Genomic DNA, 22303 nt, shown 5'->3' with positions numbered 1-22303 from the left:
CTTGAGCAGTTTTCAGGCTCTTGTCACTCTGATGGCATCGCGGAGGATGGACTGAAACGAGGTGAGGCTGAGGAAAGGAAATTGGGTACAAAACCATTGCATTAATACAGATCAAAGGTAATTGGGGCCTGAAATAAAGCAATGAGTGAAAGATGTTTGATTCAGTAGGTATGTAGGAAATAGGATCGGCATACTTAGTAACCAGTTAAATACGGAGGGAGGGTTAGAGTAGAGAAAGGAATCTAGCAGGACGCCTTGGGTGTCTGTGTAAGTGATGTGGCCATTGCTGTTTGTTTGTTTAAAAAGGAATAAAGAACAGGCCTGTTTAAGGGAAAGATAATGAGATCGGTTTTGGACATAGCCAGGTAAAGGTGTCTGTGGAGACCTCAGATAGAGATGTCCCCTTGGCAGTTGAAGAGACAAGACTGATGCTCAGAAAAAGGATTTGGACTCCCAGAGATGGAGATCTGGGGATAATCCACATATATATAGTGGGAGCCACGGGAAAAGCTGTACACTCTGTGCTGTACTTCGGGGTGCAATACATTCAAGAATCAAAAAGGTGAAAGCCAATGACTGTGATTCCTAATGACATTTTAATGAGAAATCTTCATAAAAATACATAAATTTTAGCATCTCAAGTAATTTTAACATAGACTTACTGAACTGAGACTCCACATTCCATGGATTACAATACTTAGAATAACGGATTATAGCATGACTAGTATTTGGAATAACTGTGAAGTTGTTGCCTAGACCTAATTCGTCACTCTTATTTCATGTTTTTTACTTGCCAAAGTAAAGAACTGCATATATTCTCCTTGCCAAGATAAATAAAGTTATGTTTTAAAAGATTGTTATATGTTTAATAGTTTTGCACTATTTAATATGAGAAACATATGAAGCTTCAATTCACCACTGTTTTTTCTTTCATGTTCTTAAACAGTCAGAATTACTATGTTGATTTTTGTGGCAAAACTAGTAAATCTTAGAATAATTACTAAATTAGTATAATCTAGCTCTCAATTTTATATGATCTTTCTGTGCTTGTTATCCTTTATCCTTAGCATTTTTACAACCCCTCTTGAGAGCCAATTATAATCATTTCATTAATTTCATTAACTTACAATGCAGTTGTTTATAATATATAAAAATTATCTTAATGTATTAAATAAAAATTTGTATAAGTCAAACTCCTTCAGTTTTTAAAGACATAAAACCAAGAACTAAAAAGTATCACTGTGAAGTTAGTGCATTTATGGAGTTTATCATCTCATCATCAGACTAGACACTGATTATTCTAACATGTTTTCTGCTTTCATTTTCAGCATGACATCTATGGTATTTTCTGTCATTTATTTCACATCCATATATGTTCAATAATATCAGTATTTTAAATAATTCATCAATATCAGTAAGGTTGATTGAAATGAATTATTTGGTCACTGATAATACTCAGATAGTTTTAGTATCTTATAGCAAGAAACAGATGACATATCTATTTAGCCAACTAATATCAGTATATTTTAATATTAACAAACCAATATTTTCTTTAAGTTATTCCAAAATAAAATTAGATGGAGAATAAATACAGTAAAGACAGGATAAAAGAGGAGCATTGCCGGCATGACTAGGATTTGCATTTCACAGTGATAATTTGGACCATTTTTTAGGAAGACAAGAAATGACAAAACCTTTTTAGGGAGGACAAGAAATCACAAAACAAACCAATCCAGACTTAATCTCTCCCTTAAATAAATACATTTGACTTTCACTAATGAGCCAAATTAGTGCTAAGGCAGAAATCTCAAAAATAAAAAGTGGAGTATTATAGATATCATGAAGGATAAATTTCATCTAACCCAGAATAGGACTATAGTATTTTGTTTTTATTTTAATTTTCTTTTGCTCTAGTTTACATAACTCTGTTTTCAATTTTTAAAACAATTTTTTCTTTATAGTTATTTCTTTTAGTTCAGTGTTTGGTTCTGATAAGGCAGAGGTAGTGAATAAAAGTACTTTATATGCTACAAGGGTAGTTTTGACAATATAGTTATTTCCTCCCTGAGAGTTTAATTTTTAGGTCTAGAACTTGAAACTCCATGCTGTTTAGAAAAGTTTTCCTTTTCCTTGTGATCTTATCGGAATTTTAGCCCGTGATACTTTCACCACCTTGAATGATGGCTCATATATTTCATACATTGTGGTTTAAAAAAATCTAACTCCTAAGAAATGTTGAAGCTTGATGAAAATGATCCGGCCATCTTTTCTCCCTCCCTCTTTTCCATGTCTTCTAGAGTATGATCAATGTATATGTATATATTAAACCGAGCAGAGGGAGAAGATTATATGCATGAGTCTTTCAGACAGTCAGAAAATTATGGATTTTTAACAATTATTGATTTTTAACAATGCACAATTAAATATTTTTAAATTACTCAAATATTGATGGAGTTACCCACTTAGTATCTTCAGTTATGGCCACTCTGCACCCCTTTTTTATGCTCTAACATGGAGTGCTTTTGTCACACCATTCATCTTCTTTTAATCTGTTCTGAGATGATGAAACCCAGCTCTGAGCTCTTTAGCAAATGCACACACTTACACTGCAACTGAAATATTACTGATAGTGTGCTAGGAAGGTTCTGTCTTCAGATAAAGAGGGGGCCAGATTCAACTCTGAAAAACTAATGACAGCAGTATCAGGCCAGTAAAATGGGGCAGGTTGTCTAAGCAGGCATGCATTCAAGAGTCCTAGTGCCTGGAGAATCCCAGGGACGGGGGAGCCTGGTGGGCTGCCGTCTATGGGGTCGCACAGAGTCGGACACGACTGAAGTGACTTAGCAGCAGCAGCAGCAGCAGTACCTGTGCATAGGAAGGAAAACATATTTATCAGTGGCAGTGTACAATTAACTTTTTATACCTCCTGGGAAATGAAATGCTAACTCAAAATCTTGGCAGTGTTTGCTGCCTTCCTCCCCCAGGTCCCACCAGCACGTAGGTGCTTTTGAAAAAGATAGATAGTTGTTCAGTCTGGTTATATCTTTTCTACTAAGAATCAGCACAAAACAAGGAGGGTGGGCGGAGACCAAAGAGATAATAATATTTGAAGGAAATTCCTAGATATTCATAGTACATTTGCTATAAGTAGAGACTCCTAAAAAAAAAGAAACACCATAGAATTTGAGGTTCAGTTCAGTCACTCAGTCGTGTCTGACTCTTTGCGACCCCATGAATCGCAGCACACCAGGTCTCCCTGTCCATCACTGACTCCCGGAGCTTATCCAAACTCATATCCATCAAGTTGGTGATGCCACCCAGCCATCTCATCCTCTGTCGTCCCCTTCTCCTCCTGCCCCCAATCCCTCCCAGCATCAGGGTCTTTTCCAATGAGTCAGCTCTTCGCATGAGGTGGCCAAAGTATTGGAGTTTCAGCTTCAGCATCAGTCCTTCCAGTGAACACCCAGGGTACTTGAGAGAAAAAGTGGCAAATGCAGGCAAAAAGCATTTCAGCAAGGGTTCCTGAAAAGGGAGACTGAACAGAAAAAAAATCTATGTCTACCTCCAGCTGAAGTATTTGGTGTAAAGAAGGTGTATTCCAAATTGCATTTTGAAAAGAGGAGAAAAGTGAGCCATTGGTATAGAAAACAGGAGTCCAAAGGGAAAGACATTTGCCTGAATATTACAGATCCAGAGAAGGTCCCATTCCAACAGTTTTTTAATCTAAACCAGATCAGCACATCAGCTTTGAAAATTGTATAGAAAATACTTGGGAGGCCTTTATTTTTGTCTTTTGATTTTTCTGTTCTTGGTAAGTTGAGCCCTTTGGTGATGCTGGTATGCATGATTCCTGGCCTTCTTTCAGTGTTCCCTCTGCATTCCTAAGTCCCCACTAAGAATTACGTCTTTGGGGGTGAGGCTGTAGGTAATTTATGTTTCTTGTTAGACAGATGTCTTCTGGCCAAGCTTTAGTGGCCCGGAGCTGCCAGTGCTGTTAAGATGATTAATAAAGTTAGATGTTCACGATAAGCGCATAAGCATACATCTTTTCCTATGATGTTTATCAGTCTTCTTCATGATTTGTTTCTCATTCCAGGAAACTTACGGGGTTTTAAGCCTTATTAAATACTTTTCATGGTATCTCATGAAATGTTCAAAAGAGCAGTACTAGAAATCTGTGCTTTTACGTTATTTTGTAGCATTCTTTCATTAGAACTCATCATTTTCTACTTTTTTGAAAACAGATCACATAATACCTTTAAAAAAATGCTTCTGGTAGACATCTGATAAACCCTTTAGTGCAGTGATGCTCAAAACTGGCTAATCACTCAAATCATCTGAGAAGTTTGAAAAAAAAAAAAATACAGATGCCAGGGCCTCATCCTGGACTTGAATTAAAATATCTGGCAGCAGGGCTCAGGAATCTAATTTTCCTCGAGTGTGTCTGGTACTCAGCTGGCTTTGTAAAGCCCAGATCAGGTTCGTTTTCATTACACTGTCATCGTCACCTAACCGAACCATTTTCTAGATGGAGAAACCAGCATCCATCCAAATACCAAAGGCCTTGCCCAAGGTCATGAGTGAACGGAAGGGCCTAAGGAGGACACCACTACCCTGAGCCTGAGTCCCATGTTCTGTCTCCAGCATTTGTAGATGGCATTTTCTGGGGAGGTTTTCTTTATTTTTTTGTATATTATTAAAGCTCTCAGAAGTAACATAAATGTATTTGTTCTTAGCTGTTAGAATGGACTCTGATACTAGTATTTATTCATGTCCCTAAGCCAAAAATTTATCACAATTTATATCAGTTTATTTTGACCATAATTAATAGCTGTGAGAACAATGTTGTAAAATACATTTAAAGAATTTTTAATTTGCTCTTTGGGATAATCTGGGACAGTATGCTGAGGAAAATATTTTGAATTACTGAACTAAAAAATGGGGATTATGTCTCTCACTCACAACATCTTTTAAATTCATTTCATATTATGGATTTGTAGGTCCACATTCAATATAAACAGACGAGACCCTCTTCTTTTATTTATAGCTGACTTGTAGCAGTGGTACCATTCATATTATACGAGGTTGAATTTACTTATTGCAGCTGCCCATAATATCATTTCTAAGACTTTTACTCCCATGCTGCTTTTGTTTTCTCATGTAGAAGGTTACTTCTTGGCTTAGTAATATAATGAAAATGAATTGTTGTTCAGTTGCTCAGTCATGTCTGACTCTTTTCAGCTCCGTGGTCTGTAGTACACCAGGCTTCCCTATCCTTCACCATTTCCCAGAGCTTGCTCACACTCATGTCCATTGAGTCAGTGATGCCATCCAACCATCTCATCCTGTGTCGTCCCCTTCTCCTCCTGCCTTCAATCTTTCCCAGCTTCTGGAGCTTTTCCAGTGAGTCGGCTCTTCACATCAGGTGGCCAAAGTATTGGAGCTTCAGCATCAGTTCTTCCAATGAATATTCAGGATTGATTTCCCTTAAGATTGATTGGTTTGATTTCCCTGCAGTCCAAGGGGCTCTCAAAAGTCTTCTCCAACACCACGTTCAAAAGTGTCAATTCTTCGGCACTCAGCTTTTTTTATGAAAATGAATTGGTGTTCATTTTTATGTGATCATATGCAAATTTATCTAAAGCTGTATACCAGAAGCAGTTTGGATATGTTCTCATCGGCATGTTGTTTGTCAGCAGCTAAATGGTCAAGAATGGGTTGTTTCCTGACTCAGAAGCTTCAGTAAGCCCTCTCTGTGGCCTCCTCGTTCTTATGTTTCTCTCTGCGGGCCATGGTGTTTTACCATGGATTGTGTGGAATCTTCCTGTTTTGTGAGTGCAAGCATTTTTTAGAATAAACAAATCAGGGATGCAGTCTCCTCTAAAAACTATTTTTAGTACTTCCTATTCTGTTAATAATCCTGAACATCTTATACATGTCCTTTTACTCACAATCCTTTTGGTGGGGGTTCTGTTTTCTATTCCAAAGTAAATCACAGAAAAAGATTAATTATCCTATTTGACTGTTATTAAAGAAGAAAAGGTGATACTTGAATGCACTAATATAACATGGAAGGAAAGCTCTAGGACGTATGGTAGTTCCTTTGACCGTAGTCTGCATTGGTTATTCCTTTGTTGGAATGTATTTGCTTAATACTTAAACTGGTCAGGTGGATACCAAAAGGCCAAGAGGCAAAACCCTGAGGTTCATTCAGTCTTCTCTAAGGGATACACTTATTATCAGCAGCCCTCAAGATTACATAACACCAGATCGAGATGACTATGGTTGTTTTGGAGTAGGTGAATAGTTATCCTGAGATTTTTTTTTTCTCTGTTAAAGAACCTAACAGAGGCTCTGACAGTAGGTATCCTGAAAAGTAAATCTCTAAACCTTTGAAGAAGTAAGCACCAGACTGAAGTTTGATCCCTGGGTTGGGAAGATCCCCAGGAGAAGGGAACAGCTACCCACTCCAGTATTCTTGCCTGGAGAATTTCAAGGACAGAGGAGCCTGGTGGGCTACAGTCCACGGAGTCACAAAGAGTCTGACATGATGAGTGACTAACTCACTGAAGTAAGGAAAATGAATAATAGGTAAATGAAGAGAATTCTAATTTGAGCAGATACTATCCCTGGTCATAGAAGTGTAGATGAGAATTTCATCTTCAGATCTACTAATTATGTGGAAAGATAAAATACTGAAAGATCAGGGGAAAAATGAAGGAAGCGGATTTTTAGATAACATTCCCTACCTCCATCCTAAGTTCCCTTTTATAGCTGAGATATTATAATTAGATGTTTCTTAGATAATACATGATACAACTATGATCAAAACATTACAAAATAAAAGCACACGAAGCTAGTGCTTATTCAGAACATCACAGTGTTACATAAACATGGCATCAAGTTCCATTCTTAGTGAGTGGTCCGTAAAGGATTTGTGCAAACACTAAAGGCCGCTCTGCACTCGAGCACAGCTTCGTCAACACAAATCATATCTAAGAAACAGTATCTTTATTTAAATGATATTTTGCTTTGCCATTTGTTAACACTCGTTTCTTGCAAGGGTCTGTGGAGTTAGGATTTTAAATATTAAATAATAGTTAAATAAGGGAAAGACTTTATTTTGTTCACTGTTACACCCTCATTGCTTGGAGCATTGTCTGAAATATAAACCTTTGTGACAAGAGTCAATGAAATAATTCTCTGATAATTGGAGAGGAGACTTTAAGAACAGCTGGAACACATACTACATAAACCTATTCAGTATAAATTCTGCTAATATGTGTAATACTCTGAAACTTCCTTGACTCTCATACACTTGACAGATTTATCATTTCTTCTTATTTGCTCTACGTAGGGACGTGCTGCCTTAACACAAGAGAAAGAGGAGTTTGCCCATGAACATAAAGAAATGAAGAACCTCGAAGCCATTGTTCAAGATATAAAACCAACTGCCCTCATTGGTGAGCTTTGGCTTCTTCCCTCTCCTGTAAACCCTGTCCCCACCCCACGTGGGCCTGATTTGTTTCCTTACAGTTAATTTTTTTTTAATTACTTATTGCTTTATCTTATTTTTGGCTGCACTGGGTCTTTGTTGCTGCATGAGGGCAGTCTCTAGTAGAGGTTGCTACTCCTGTTGCAGTGCACGGGCTTCTCACCGAGGTAGCTTTACTTGCTGTGGAGCAAGGGCTGTGGGCCACGTGGTCCTTCAGTAGCTGTGGTCCACGGGCTTAGTTGCCATGGCGTGTGGGCTCCTCCCACACCCGGGATCCAACCGTGACCCCTACACTGGCAGGTGGGATTCCTGTCCACTGTACCACCAGGGAAGTCCTCTTGCTGATAATTTTTGAGACATTCTTCAGCTTTTTGAAATTCTGGTCTTGGAATTCCACAAAGTTCCCTATTCCCTGAAGCAGCAGTGCCCCCTAGATGCCTAGATTTGTAAATTTCAGTGCCGCCTTGTTAATGCTACCGATGATGCCAGCTGAGGGGCGTGGTTCCCTCTGCTAACTCTGTCAACCTGTCAATACCTGGCACATCCAGCACTTTGCCAGGCCAGTTATTCCAAACAGACAGTGGCTCTCGAATGGGGGTGATTTTGCCCCGTTAAGAAACATTTGGCAAAGTCTGGAGACATTTTTGTTGTCACGGGTGGAGGGAGAAGGTCAGGGCTGCCGACATCATTGGGTGGAGGCAAAGGGATGCTGTTCCACCTCCTCCAACGCCCAGGAAAGCACCCCTGCCCCCAACAAGGAATTGTCCAGCCCAGAATGCTCATGGGGCCAAGGTTAAGAAAGACTGAAAATAGGGACTGTGATTTCACGTCTTTATATCTTCCCCATAGCAGACAACATGGTAGTTTCCATGCTGCATGTGCACAGAAAGATGTTTAGTGTGGACGAGTTTGCTGTGGTTGGAAAAAAAAATCTCAAAGTTTTGAAGCTTTAAATCCTTTATTTTGTGTGTATATAATGCCAGCCCTTCCTTGGTCTTACATTCCATTTCTAGAAGCTCCCGTGCAACTGATGACAATATTGAGAATAAGGATGAGAACCCTAATAAAAACAAGTATTTACTCCATGACAGCAACTGTAGTAAACCTTCATTGCTGTTTTTTTATAAAATGTGTCCTATCAGGAATCTTACTGTTTAAAATTTTCATGATGCTAATTGCTTTATTTGTCTGTTCAAATTCTTTCAATGAGTCATACTTCAGTTCTGTCATTGAATGGGATGATTGACTTTAGTGTTAGCACTAGATTATAAAACATCATTACTTAGTAGCCTCAGACACTGAAATAAACTTCTAGAATTGTTTACAGAGAGATAATAAATATTAGATACATTTATTTTCCAATAAAAATGCCTATTATCAGAATTCCTAGTGATTGGTCATTAAATCTACTCATGAGCCGAATATTAAAACTGTTTCTTGTTTTTTTTTTTTTTTTCCCATAGATACTATAACCTTAAAGGCTATCGGCACTAACGGACATCTCATATAAATATTCTATATTGCTTAGGGTATATTACAAAATGACCTGACGTGTCTCATTGTTTGGTGGGGCTGGGGGGGCATTGGATTAAATAACCAATGATGGTCCTGTTCACTGGTTTCTTGTTTCTGTTAGGAGTTGCTGCGATTGGTGGTGCGTTCTCAGAACAAATTATCAAAGACATGGCAGACTTCAATGAACGACCTATTATTTTTGCCTTGAGTAATCCAACTAGTAAAGCAGAATGTACTGCAGAGCAGTGCTATAAACTGACCAAGGTAAAGGAAAAAAAAAAACACGTAACTGATATTTTAATAGTCAAATTGTAATTCTTTATAGGGAAGCCCAGGGTATCTAAGGTGCCTGCCAGTTAACCTTTAAACATTTTACAACCAAGAGTGAAGGAGAAGTGAACAGGTCAGGAAGGATAAGAACCATATCCTTTTTTAGAATGTCATATAAATCCTGTTCTTCAATAAAACAGAATAAACTTTGTAATGTTTTATTGATAATTTTCCTTAAGTGCTTTGGAAGTATCTAAGATCTAAACATAAAAGTTAAAGAGGAAAAAGTTTGATCCTAGATGCTTATTAAAATAACTTTCAACTAGCTATTCCTAAACACTGAAGCATACAGTATAAAACCACAGCCGTATTTTTACTTTGCTGACTGCTCCTGGGTTTGGATTTTGATGCTGTGGGTGGAGCATTTGGGCAGTTATTTTGACATCCAGCCAGGTTGGTATAGGCATCCTTAAAGCTTCAATACATAACTATTTCCAAAACATGTGACTTTCATACTCTGTGTTTATTAATATGTACTTGACCAGTACATTGCCAAGAGCTCCTTTTCCCCTTCAGAGACTTGAAAATGTCATTGCGACAAAATAGAGGTTGAGTCACACATATCTAACACTTTTATTTGTAAATAAATATAAAATGAACTAGAAAAGATAAACAAGTCAGAGATATAGCACTCTCCATAAATCAAACTCGATGCATAAATAAACCTGGATGGCCTTACTTCTTTAGTATTGTATCCTTAAATGCTTATTACTAGAATTAATAAAATTTTGCAGAGGAGCTACTCTACTGTTTATTTCTCTTCTTTGGGATGGCATCAGTGCCTTAAATAATTTAAATTTTTATCCCATCTCTAGATGAGGAAATTGCCTCACATAACTCAGTCCTCAAATCCTTAAAGAAAAAAAAAAACAACCAATAACAGAATCTTAGCATGGTGCATTACACATAATAGGCATGTAATAAATAAGTGCTTAAGTATTTATTTTGTTTTGGCATATTTCAGTAGGCCTCAAAAGTTGATAGATTCAACGATAGTAGATGTAAACAAAATTAGCCAAATTTATATAGTTGTGTTTTTAAGTTTGAATGTGTCTGATATAAATGACCTAAACTCATGATTTTGCCTAATGCTCTTTGTTGCTATACATAAAATTAAAAGTCATTTTGAAGCTGAAAACACTGGTTCAGCCAAAGGATTACAGAACAAGAAATGGGCTGCCTGTTGCTGGGTGTGTGTCTCTACTGCTGCAAGCACAGGTGAAAAGTTATTAGGAAAGGTTCAAAATGCAAAATACAAGAAGATTCTTGAATGCTGAAAAATAATAATTATATCAAAATGCTGTGGAGAGGTTTCCTTCTCCATATTGACAGTCTGTATCGATGAGACTATTTAGCCATTACTTATTTAATACCTTGGGCTTCCCAGGTGACTCAGTGGTAAAGAATCCACGTGCAGTGCAGGAAAGGCGGGTTCGATCCCTGAGATGGGAAAATCCCCTGGAGGAGGAAATGGGAACCCACTCCAGTGTTCTTGCCTGGAGAATCCCATGGACAGAGGAGCCTGGTAGGCTACAGTCCATAGCATCACAAAGACTTGGACATGACTGAGTACACACACATACTATCCATAAAATACAATGACTGTAGAGTGATAAGCAGGAGAAAGAGTGAAGGACAGGAGAGCAATAAACAAGTGTGTATATTATGTTGCAGGTCTCTTTCTCAAATACAATTTTCAAGGATATATATCAATTATGTATGTAAATGATAATTTAGTTACATTAGAGATTTGCTTATAATAGAACATTTTATCTCCTAGTCAGAGCTGATGGTATCAGACTTGTCTGAAAACAAAACCTACTTTTGTGAAAAATATGACAAGTGTCTGATAAACATGTAGATGAGAATTTCTTTTTTTTTCCTCATCTATTTTCCTCTTTTTATATCCCAAATAAGGTTGATTTGTATTATACTTTACCTTTATAGAAAAGGTGAAGTGAAGTGAAGTGATGTTGCTCAGTCATGTCCAACTCTTTGCAACCCCATGGACTGTAGCCTACCAGGCTCCTCCGTCCATGGGATTTTCCAGGCAAGAATACTGGAGTGGGTTGCCATTTCCTTCTCCAGGAGGTCTTCCCGACCCAGGAATTGAACCCAGGTCTCCTGCATTGTAGGCAGATGCTTTTCCATCTGAGCAAGTTAATATAATATCATAATGGATTTAGACTCTAGGTGTAAGAGGGATGAAATTTATAATTCAGTCTATTTCCATTTAAACTGTACTTTGGGGATTTGGAGAAGGAAATGGCAACCCACTCCAGTACTCTTGCCTGGAAAATCCCATGGACGGAGGAGCCTGGTGGGCTACAGTCCATGGGGTTGCAAAGAGTCGGACACAACTGAGTGACTTTACGTTCACGTTGGGATTTAGTGCTGTTTATGCTTTTCAAGGGCATTTCTTAGACTGTGATGCTTTATTTGTTGAGGGTTTCCTATCCCTGTTTTTGAGAACTGAGTAGTTTCATCTATATCGCCTCCCAGATCACACAGATGCCCCCTCGCTTTGACTGGCAGTCTGGAGTCTAGCCCCTGACAGGCCCTGAGTTCATGCTGTCTTAAAACTCGTAAATACGAGGTTCCTCAAAAACATGAGAAAATATTGGGTTGGTCAAAAAGTTTGTTTGAGTTTTTCCATATGAACTTTTTGGCCAACCCAATATTAAGACTAGGGGAAAAAATATAAAGACAGTTTTTTACAGTTATTGATAATTTATTCTTATTTGCTAATCCCTCTTGTGCTAGTGAATTTTTTTTCCTATGAGACTTTCCAGATAATTGTTTACAATGTATAAAATTTGTCCCAGTGATTACATGGAAGTAAACTCTAACCTACAATGTCAGCCTTTCTAAGACTCAAACCCCAACACATCATTTTTGTCTTCAGAAGCCTATAAGTGGAAGCCTCTAGGCTAGAGATGGTTGATGGCCCTGTGTGTTGGACCACCGCCAACAACAGGTGGTGGTCTTGGGGTCTCCTGTACTTTGTACACTTCTCCTTGGAGGAAAGAGGAAGATAGAGAAAAATCAGCACCCACTTCAGAACTTACCACCAACATCATGAGAACTTGCTCATTCACACTTACTAGGGAGTCAATGAAAAATTAGACCTCTTTCTAAGTACTAAATACTTGCACTATTCTCTTAGGATCCATCTGTTTGAAGACACCCTGCCTCTTTTCACGGTTGCGTGTCTGTCTTGCAGGGTCGCGCCATTTTTGCCAGCGGCAGTCCTTTTGATCCCGTTACCCTTCCGAGCGGAAAGACTCTTTATCCTGGCCAAGGCAACAATTCCTACGTGTTCCCTGGAGTTGCTCTTGGTGTCGTGGCGTGTGGACTGAGGCATATCACGGATAAGACTTTTCTCACCACTGCTGAGGTACTGTAAAATACTGTCTGTTTGTCAAGGCTGTGAAATCTCAGATCAGCTCGTTGTAGGCCATCTGCATCTCAGCTCACCCCCTAGAACGTGTAAAGTCCGAGGATCAAATCTTTCCCCCAGGGGAGTAAGGGGTGGGTTGTAAGTTCACAGCGAGTCACTGGTAAGCATTGTTCTTCTGTAGCCTGCAGAAAGACTGTGTTCTGATCCCTTAAAAGGGACCTTTTTTAAATTGATGTACAATATTATATAAATTACAGGTGTACAACATAATGATCCACAATTTTCAACAGTTATACTCCATCTGTGCCTATTATAAAATATTGGCTGTATTCCCGTGCTGTACAATATGTCCTTGTAGCTTGTTTTGTGCACAATAGTTTGTGCCTCTTAATCCCAGCTCTGTTTTGCCACTCCTCCTTCCCTCTCCCCACTGGTAACCACTAGTTTGTTGTCTGTGTCCATGAGTCTGCTGCTGCTTTGTCATATTCTCTATTTTGTTGCATTTTTTAGGTTCCACATATAAGTGACATCATACAACATTTATCTTTCTTTGCCTGACTTATTTCACATAGCATAATGTCCTTCAAGTCTATCTCTGTTGCTGCAAATGGCAAATTTTCACTTTTTTTATGGCTGAGTAGTGTTCCATTATATGCATATACCACATCTTCTTTAGCCATTCATCTTGATGACACTTATGTTACGTCCATATCATGGCAGTTGTAAATAATGCTGCTCTGAACATAGGGACATGTGTATTTTTTCAAATTATAGTTTTGTCTGGATATATATACACATACACTCTGAAGAATTTCTGGGTCATATGGTAGTTCTAATTTTAGTCTGAGAAACTTCCATACTATTTTCCACAGTGGCTGTACCAGTTTGCATTCTCATTAACAGAGTTCAAGAGAAGGAACTTGAAAAAAAAAAAAAAAATCTGCAAATTTTGATCAAGTTCCGTGACAATAATGAGAAAATTAAAATTTTTGTTTCCAAATCATGAAATAAGATTTGGAGAATCTTCTATGGAGAAGATTTCTATGGAGAACCTTCCTAAATGATGACATTTTCATGATTTGAAATAAAAGTCTGATTTGGTATAGTGAAGAAATGTTTATCATTCAGGGTTCAGTGCAGAATACAGCAACCACTCTAGTATTTCAGCTAAGAAGAAATTAAAACAGAGAGTTTGGTGTTTGTAAAAAAAAGGACTTCTGTGGGCCTTCAGGAAAGATTCACAGAACACACAGCAGACCCAGTAAGGACACTGTGTTACACTCCTGTTTGGCACGCTGAAGGACCTGAAATTTCACCTTTGTTATTTAGTCACTAAGTCGTGTCTGACTCTTTTGCAACCCCATGGACTGTAGCCTGCCAGGCTCCTTTGTGCATGGGATTTCCCAGGCAAGAATATTGGAGTGGGTTGCCGTTTCCTTCTCCAAGGGATCTTCCTGACCCAGGGATCAAACCTGCATCTCCTGCATTGTCCGGTTCATTCTTTACCACTGAGCTACCAGGGAAGCCAAAAATTCAACCTTACTTGCAGGCTAGCAAGTCAGCCTGCCACAGATTCACAGATGCCGGCAAAGGACATAGAACTCCTAGGTCAGAGATAGAGGAATTTATTACTCCTAGCACAAGAGCTAATGGGAACCTCAGGCTCCCATCAGTTTCCCTTCCCGCCCAAGCTTCGGGAGGATGACACAGTGATTGGACCTTCATTTGTGAAATCATGAGCTTGTGATAATCGGAGTGTTCATCTGGTTGATACTTTTGAGGAGGATGCAATTCATGGGGAGAAATTTAAGCGAGTTTCTTCTCTTAAAATCAACCCACTGCGCAACATGCTAACTGAACCGAACCACATCCAAACTGATTAACGTTCTCATGATTTCATCACACATACCGGCTTTTCTCCCCACCGTGAAAGATGTGTATGTTACTGGCGTGATCTCAAGGAGCACAACCCCAGGGTTTCGCACTTGTCATTCCATGAGAACATCTGTCTGTCAGCCCTCCTGCTCGGTCTCTTTGTTCTCACTGCATGATGGCCAGGGTTTCAGAGCTTCTCGGACTCAAAAATTCATGTTAAACGTAAGTAGATGTCTACTTACTGAGAGCTTTCAAAGTTGTTCTTACATTAAGGAAAATGTAGTCATTGTCTTTTATAGCAGCCACATCAGAAGAAGAAAGATGATCTTTTACAGCTGCCAGTGATTTCTTTCCTAAATAACTCCAGCACCCTCTAGTGACAGATTTCTAGCCAATGCTCTCTCGGGCTGAATCTTTTGGCCTTTTCATTACTTTCTTCTTAGATTACTTTCTTCTTACATTTCTTTCTTCTTAATATTTCTGTTTCTTATGCCACATCAGTGGTTTCTTTGTGTCCCTTTCAAGTCCCTTTAAAAAAATTTAATAGAGTACAGTTGCTTAACAATGTTGTATTAGTTTCTGCTGTACAGCAAAGTGAATCAGCCACATGCATACATGGATCCTCTCTTTTTTGGATTTCCATCCCTTTCAGGTCACCACAGAGCATTCCCTGTGCTCTCTAGTAGTTACCTATTGACTAAGCTTCTTCCCAAAATTCATTATCTTTTGTTCTCATTTTTCTCTTTTAATTTCTGCTTTCAGAGATCTCACTCTTTCTTTCGTTTCCATTGTCGTCATTCTGAAAGGGGCCAAATATGTGTATCTCTGTTCTTATCTTTTACCACATCTCCTGTGACCCGATGGGTATTTCCACCAAAATGCCCTGTTGTTTCTTTAAATAAAGATGTGAAAAAACCATCTTTCGTCTTCCCTCACCCTCAATATCCGCATTTCTCTTTGTGACACCCACTTTGTAAGCAGGCTCCAAAGCTTGGAAGACTGCCCTTCTTTTTATCCTCCCTAATCCCAAAGCCTTGAAATATACCACGCCCAGGAACAGCCATGGGACTGCCCTATGTATCGCCTTGACCTGAAATGATTCCTTCTCCACTGGTCTAAGCCTATCTTCAGATCCTGGCTTAAGTCCTGCCTCATCCTTGGCTCTTTCTGTGACTGCTCTGAATTATTTTTATCTTTCTCCTTAGCCATGACTATTTTTAGCAAACTCTTTGATATTTCATTTGATTCCTCGCTGTATTATGCTTTCAAGTGTTTCACATATCAAACAGTCAAGTCTTGCCTTATAACTAAATCATATGTGATATTCTGTAAAAACAGGTCTCCCATATACATCTTTCAGAAGACCAGTAGCACCTAACACCATGCTAAAACACATAGCAGAAACTTACTAAATACTTATTCAATTAAATAAAACTAGTCACTAGTATTTATCAGTGAGAATACAATACTATAGACACGCCTCTTGCTGTTCAGTGGCTAAGTCTTCTCTGACTCTCTGGGACCCCTTGGACTGCAGCACGCCAGGCTTCCCTGTCCTTCACTATCTCCCGAAGCTTACTCAAACTCATGTCCATTGAGTTGGTGATGCCATCCAACCATCTCATCCTCTGCTGTCTCCTTCTCCTCCTGCCTTCAATCTTTCCCAGCATCAGGGTCTTTTCCAATGAGTTGGTTCTTCACATCAGGTGGCCAAAGAATTGGAGCTTCAGCTTCAGCATCAGTCCTTCCAATGAATATTCAGGGTTGATTTCCTTTAGGATTGACTGTTTTGATTCTCTTGCTGTCAAAGGGATTCTCAAGAGTCTTCTCCAGCACCATGATTCAAAATTATCAGTTCTTTGGTGCTCAGCCTTCCTTGTGGTCCAACCCTCACATCCGTAAATGACTACAGGAAAAACTATAGCTTTGTCTAAATGGCTCTTTGTCTGTAAAGTCTCTGCTTTTGAATGCACTGTCTAGGTTTGTCACAGATTTTCTTCCAAGGAGCAAGCGTCTTTTAATTTCATGGCTGTAGTCACTGCCTGCAGTGATTTTGGAACCCAGGAAAATAAAGTCTGTCACTGTTTCAATTTTTTCGCCATGAAGTGATGGGAGCAGATGCCATGACCTTGTCTTTCTGAATGTTGAGTTTTAAGCCAGCTCTTTCACTGTCCTCTTTCACTCTTACCGAGATGCTTTTTAGTTCTTCTTTGCTTTCTGCCATTAGAGTGGTATCTGCATATGTGAGGTTGTTGATATTTCTCCTGCAGTCTTGATTCCAGCTTGTGATTCATCCAGCCTGGCATTTCTCATGATGCACTCTGCATATAAGTTAAATACGCAGGGTGACAATATATATAGCCTTGACATACTCCTTTCCCAGTTTTGAACCTGTTTGTTGTTCCATGTCCGGTTCTAACTGTTGCTTCTTGACCTGCATATAGGTTTCTCAGGAGGCAGGTCAGGTAGTCTGGTATTCTCATCTCTTTAAGAATTTTCTACAGCCTTTAGAGTGCACAAAAAGAAGAATGCTCTTGTCTCTATTTTGTAGTTAACAAAAGTAGCATGTAAGAGATCTCGGTGAATGTTTTGTTTGGCCACCACATATCTAGTAACTGTTAGGATTATTGTCAAAATGCTAGTTGGCTCTCTTATGGAACTAGAAATCCCACAGATTGGCACCAGTCCCAAAGATTATTGCTGCAGATTTTTATATCACAAAGAGATTTTTGGCTTTCTTGGTCCTCTGGACAGTCTCTTGGACTTAGAGTGTTCAGGGTCAGCAATACAGACTCCCAAGTAGTCTGTACAGCAGCCTGAAACAGTCTCCTGTTTCCGGTTCACATCTGGGAGGCAGACCTGGTCCTCCTGCCATCATACCCTCCTCCTAAATCACTTTCCCCACCCTCTCTAATGTCTGCCCAGATGACTGTAGAGGGCATCCCCCTGACAACAGCACCTGGAGGAGACTGTGATTCATGTAAGTCACTGGATAACTGAAAACCCAGCTAATTTTAATATTCATATAGTGCACCCCACTCCAGTACTCTTGCCTGGGAAATCCCATGGATGGAGGAACCTGGTGGGCTGCAGTCCACGGGGACGCTAGGAGTCGGACACGACTGAGCGACTTCACTTTCACTTTTCACTTTCATGCATTGGAGAAGGAAATGGCAGCCCACTCCAGTGTTCTTGCCTGGAGAACCCCAGGGACGGGGGAGCCTGGTGGGCTGCCGTCTATGGGGTCGCACAGAGTCGGACACGACTGAAGCGACTTAGCAGCAGCAGCAGCAATGCTATCTAATGTATAATCCAAATTCAAATTTTGTCAGTTATTTATAAAAGACCCTTTATAACTTGCAGAGTGCTCTTTTCATATGCAGGAACATCTCAGCCTCTCTGTCTTTTCTGGCAATGGCATTTTGAAGAGCACAGGCTAGTTGTTTTTCGCAGTGTTCCTCATGATTTAATTCAAGTTATGTGGTTATAGGGTTTGGTTTAGTTGGCCCAATAATCATATCCTTCTCGGTACATCACATCAAGAAGCTCATGATGTCACTTTGTCTCATTTGTAAGCTATTTCATTGAGGTATGATTGACAAAAAGCCACAAATCTTTCAACTTGAGTTTAGAGATAAATATACACCTTTGAAGCCATCACCACAATCCATACCATAAACAAATATATTATCTCCAGAAGTTTTTCCCACCCTCTTTATTATGTGTGTGTGTGTGTTTATGTCTCTGTTTGATAAGAACATTTAACGTAAAATATCTACCCTTGTAGCACATTTTTATGTCTACACTGTTTCCTTTAGAAACAGGGAGTGTGTGGGGACAGCCCATGCTGAAGCTGGTTAGATGGTTCACATGATCCAAAATCTGTGTAACGTTAATATCCTGCTCTGCAGTGTGACTCAGAAATAGCTTTCTCAGTCTCCTGTCTGCCTCCCATGTAAGAGTACATGAGCTGGGAGTAAGGCATGACCAACCTCTCCCCCCTCTGCTTCCAGGCCCTTTCCTATCACGTCTCTCATCGTCCTCTGAATTCCTTACTCCTCTGCCCCCGGGGCTCTAGTGCATCAGGTCAGAAAGCTGCCAGCATTTCACGGTGCAGTAGAAGAGGAACTGAGTTAAGAGGAAACCCAGATGCTTATCACCATCTTTTTCACTAATTATCTTCTCCTCCCAGTCTCCAAAAACACTCGCATACACACACCAGTCTCTAAGTCTCTCTGAGCTCCATTTTCCATTGAGAGAGGGAGAGATGCAAGTGCCCATGACATTCATGTGATCTGCTTTTATCTGTAATGATATTCAGCATTTTCCTCACAACTACCACGTTGTATAATATGAAGGGTTTTTTTTTGTCTTTTTTTTTTTTTAAGGTCATAGCTCAGCAAGTATCAGATAAACACTTGGAGGAGGGCCGGCTTTATCCTCCTTTGGACACCATTAGAGATGTTTCTCTGAAAATTGCAGAAAAGGTAAAACCACTGTGGTTCAAGTCTCATTGTTTTTCCTTCCTTCTATGGCTAAGTGTGCATATTTAGACAGTAAAACGGTAGTAAAAATGCACTTCCTTGAAATGTCTGTGTCCACTGCTTATGTCAGAAGTCAGAGAAATGAGGCATGGTGCCCTGACAGAGCGTAGGAAGTGTATTTGATCCTTCGGCATGGGTTGAATCTTTGATTCCCCTACCCTTCTTTTTCTCTCCCAGAATTGAAGTAATTCATCAGGCTTTCATTTCAGCTAAGCTTCCCCAACTTCACCCTTTTTTGTTTGGTATTTTTCATATAACACTATGATAGTCACCACAATATTGCAAGTATGATAGAGTGATGTTTAGGCCTTTAACCACCCAAGTCTCTGTGATATGCGACCTCTTAAAAATCACAGTTGATTAAATTGGGCAGGAAGCAAAACAGTGAGAACAGAGAACTCAAAGCTGTTGGGGTGGCAGATGAACTCTTCAAGGAGCTAGTCAAGAAGAACCGTAATTTTCTGTAACTAAGATGAGAGAGAAATGGACTTTTTTGTAGGGTGGTTGTATTCATCTGCTAGGGCTGCCATAGTAAACTGCCACCAGCTGGGTGACTTACATAACAGAAATTTACTTTCTCACAGATCTGGAGGCTGGAGATCTAGGATGAAAGGGGTTGGCAGGTCCAGTTTCTTTGGAGGCCTCTCCTTGGTTTGTTGATGACCACCTTCTCACTGGGTCCTCTTGTGGCCTTTCTTCTGTGTGTGCCCATCCTTGGGGGCTCTCTGTGTGTCCATATTTTCCATTCTTATAAGAACACCAGTCAGCTTGGGTTAGGGCTCACCCAAACAGTCTCATTTTAGCTTAATTATCTCTCTAAAGGCCTTGTCTCCAAATGCAGTCCCACCCTGAGGTACTGGAAGTTAAGGCATCGCATTTTGGGGTACTTCAGCCCACAGGAGCAGTCACATGTTGAAACTCAGGCCTGTGCACATGACTCTCTGCACTGGGTAGCTCTTTGTTGTGGGGGCTACTCAGGGATTATAGATAGTTTAGCGGCATCCCTGGTCCTTATTCACCAGACGCCAGTAGCCTCTGCAACAGGTATGACAACTGAAAACGTCTCCAGACATTGCCAAATGTCCACTTGGAGGCAGAATTGCTCCTGGCTGAAAGTAAAAATTTATTAGCAAATTTATCAAAACAGTCCCGCTTAGGATTCATACATCATTATTTATCTTGTTGATTGAAAGTAAGTGCTTCAAAAACCAAGTAATCAAAACAAACAAACAAACAAAAAACCTTTAAATAACTCTGCTTGGTTATCTATTCATGGAAGAGTATCCTCATGGTTTGTCCCAATTTGTCTCTACTAGTTTTAAACCCCTAATAGTTTGGATTATTAGTGCATGGAACATCACATTGTCATGTTAAGTTCCTTTTGAAGATTTCGATGAAAAGGAGTAGCATATGATCAGAGGAGAAAGTAAGATGATGAAGGACAGCAGGAGAGTACAAAGGACTCCGACATTTCTCCAGGCAAGAAGACTGGAGTGGGTAGCTATTCCTTCTCCAGGGGATTTCCCAACCCAGGGATCGAACCTGGGTCTCCTGCGTTGCAGGCAGATTCTTTACTGTCTGAGCCATCAAGGAAGCCCAAATTAACATGCTCCTAATTTCTCCTAATTTGTATCTACTAGTTTTAAACTCTCAATAGTTTGAATTATTAACACACCAAACATCACATTGTCATTTTAAGTTCCCTTTTAAGATTTCAATGAAAAGGAGTAGCATGTGATTGGAGGAGAAAATAAGACAATGAAGGACAGCACTCAGATATCACACCTATAAAGGGGAAAAAAGAAAAGCTGAGTGCATAAACAGAAGTTAAGAAACCAGGACAAAGAATCAGCTTCAGAGAGGAAGGTGGTGAAGTAGACTGAAGGTTGCGGTATCCATGGTACATTCAGATGTACGAGTCTAACAAGTAGATGGTGATGACTGAAACTTAAAGAGAGGCTGGATGTAAAGATGGGGGATCATTTATATGTGGTAGCAGGGGAAGCTCTCAAAGTAGTTGAGGTCACCAAGAGAGCAAGGGGTAACAGAAGAAAACTGAGGCTAGAACACAGTTCATTATTCTGACCAGAGAGAGAAGAAAGAAACCAGTTAAAAAGGGGACCAGTAAAAAGAAGAGGCTCAGAACTGAGCTGCTTGTCAGAAATTAGAGAAGACACTGTTTCAGGGTGGGGGTGGAAGTTATGAGTGATGGAACCAAATCCCAGTGATAAGAACAGAGAAAGACATTTATTTAGTGCTTAGGAAGCTTTCAGAAACTTTTACAAACACAATCACAGTCCTGCAAGAAGTTGGGAAGTCGGGGAGAATTAGGAAAGCAACAATATATAAGCCACTCTCCAGAGAGTCTGGCATTGACGAGGAGGAGAGAGTGAATATTTCACTGATGGAGAGCATTGTGAATACAGTGTGTCCTGGGAGCAGAAAGAGGAGTGGATTTGCACAGAGTCTGGGTCAGGAATGAAACAGAACATTTTATTATAAAAGTGATACAGCCATTGCAAAAGAAGCACAGGGGAACTTTTTGGGGTGATGGAAATGTTCTGAAACTGGATGTAGTAACAGTTGCCTAACACTCTGAATTTACAGAGGTAATTGGATTGTATGCTTGAAATGGTTGAATTTGGTCGTCAGTGAATTGTAACTCAAGAATATCTGTTAAAACAAAGTAATACCATCTCATAGGCACTCTGGAAAGTGGAAAATACCTGATATTCTACTTTTCTAATGCAAGTATTGTCATCCTTTATTTTGGTGTGTTTGGTTGCAGTCTTTTTTCATTGGGTTGCTTTCTTTTCTAACATCATTATAATAAGGTATAAGCATGTATTCACATACTTTGATCCCTGTTTTTTATAAGCGTTTATCCATAATATAGCACAGTCTTTATAACTTTAATTTTTCAGAATTGCATAATTTTACATTGAGAAGAGATAGTTAATCATTCTAATATTCTTCAAAATCACACTTATTCAAATAAGTCTGTCACACAAACAGCTCTTTAAGGATTGCATTCTTAAAAAACTGGAGTGAATTAAAGAGCACATGGGGAGTGATTAATTTTGACAGTGGAATCCGTTTTTCTCAGCACAGGGGAGGAGAAAATGTCAAGACATGGAGGAGATA

General features: G+C 39.5%; 2 protein-coding genes across 3 annotated transcripts in view; both read left to right on the top strand.

Annotated features, from left to right (window-relative positions):
* The window catches only part of PGM3 (phosphoglucomutase 3), a 197816-nt gene that overhangs the window by 129216 nt on the left and 46297 nt on the right, over positions 1-22303 (top strand). The gene's annotated exons all lie outside the window — the stretch shown is intronic.
* ME1 (malic enzyme 1) overlaps positions 1-22303 on the top strand; it is a 277918-nt gene that overhangs the window by 252998 nt on the left and 2617 nt on the right. For both annotated transcript variants that reach the window (XM_055534911.1, XM_055534912.1), the window contains 4 exons: positions 7358-7463; positions 9132-9274; positions 12564-12737; positions 19004-19102. In XM_055534911.1, coding sequence (XP_055390886.1) covers positions 7358-7463; positions 9132-9274; positions 12564-12737; positions 19004-19102 — 522 coding nt within the window. The remainder of the gene's footprint in view (positions 1-7357; positions 7464-9131; positions 9275-12563; positions 12738-19003; positions 19103-22303) is intronic.

The sequence above is a fragment of the Bubalus kerabau genome, chromosome 9 (genome assembly GCF_029407905.1).
Source record: "Bubalus kerabau isolate K-KA32 ecotype Philippines breed swamp buffalo chromosome 9, PCC_UOA_SB_1v2, whole genome shotgun sequence".
Taxonomy (NCBI): Eukaryota; Metazoa; Chordata; class Mammalia; order Artiodactyla; family Bovidae; genus Bubalus; species Bubalus kerabau.
The sequence above is the reverse complement of the archived record's forward strand: the minus strand, read 5'-3'. Positions and strand labels throughout refer to the sequence as shown.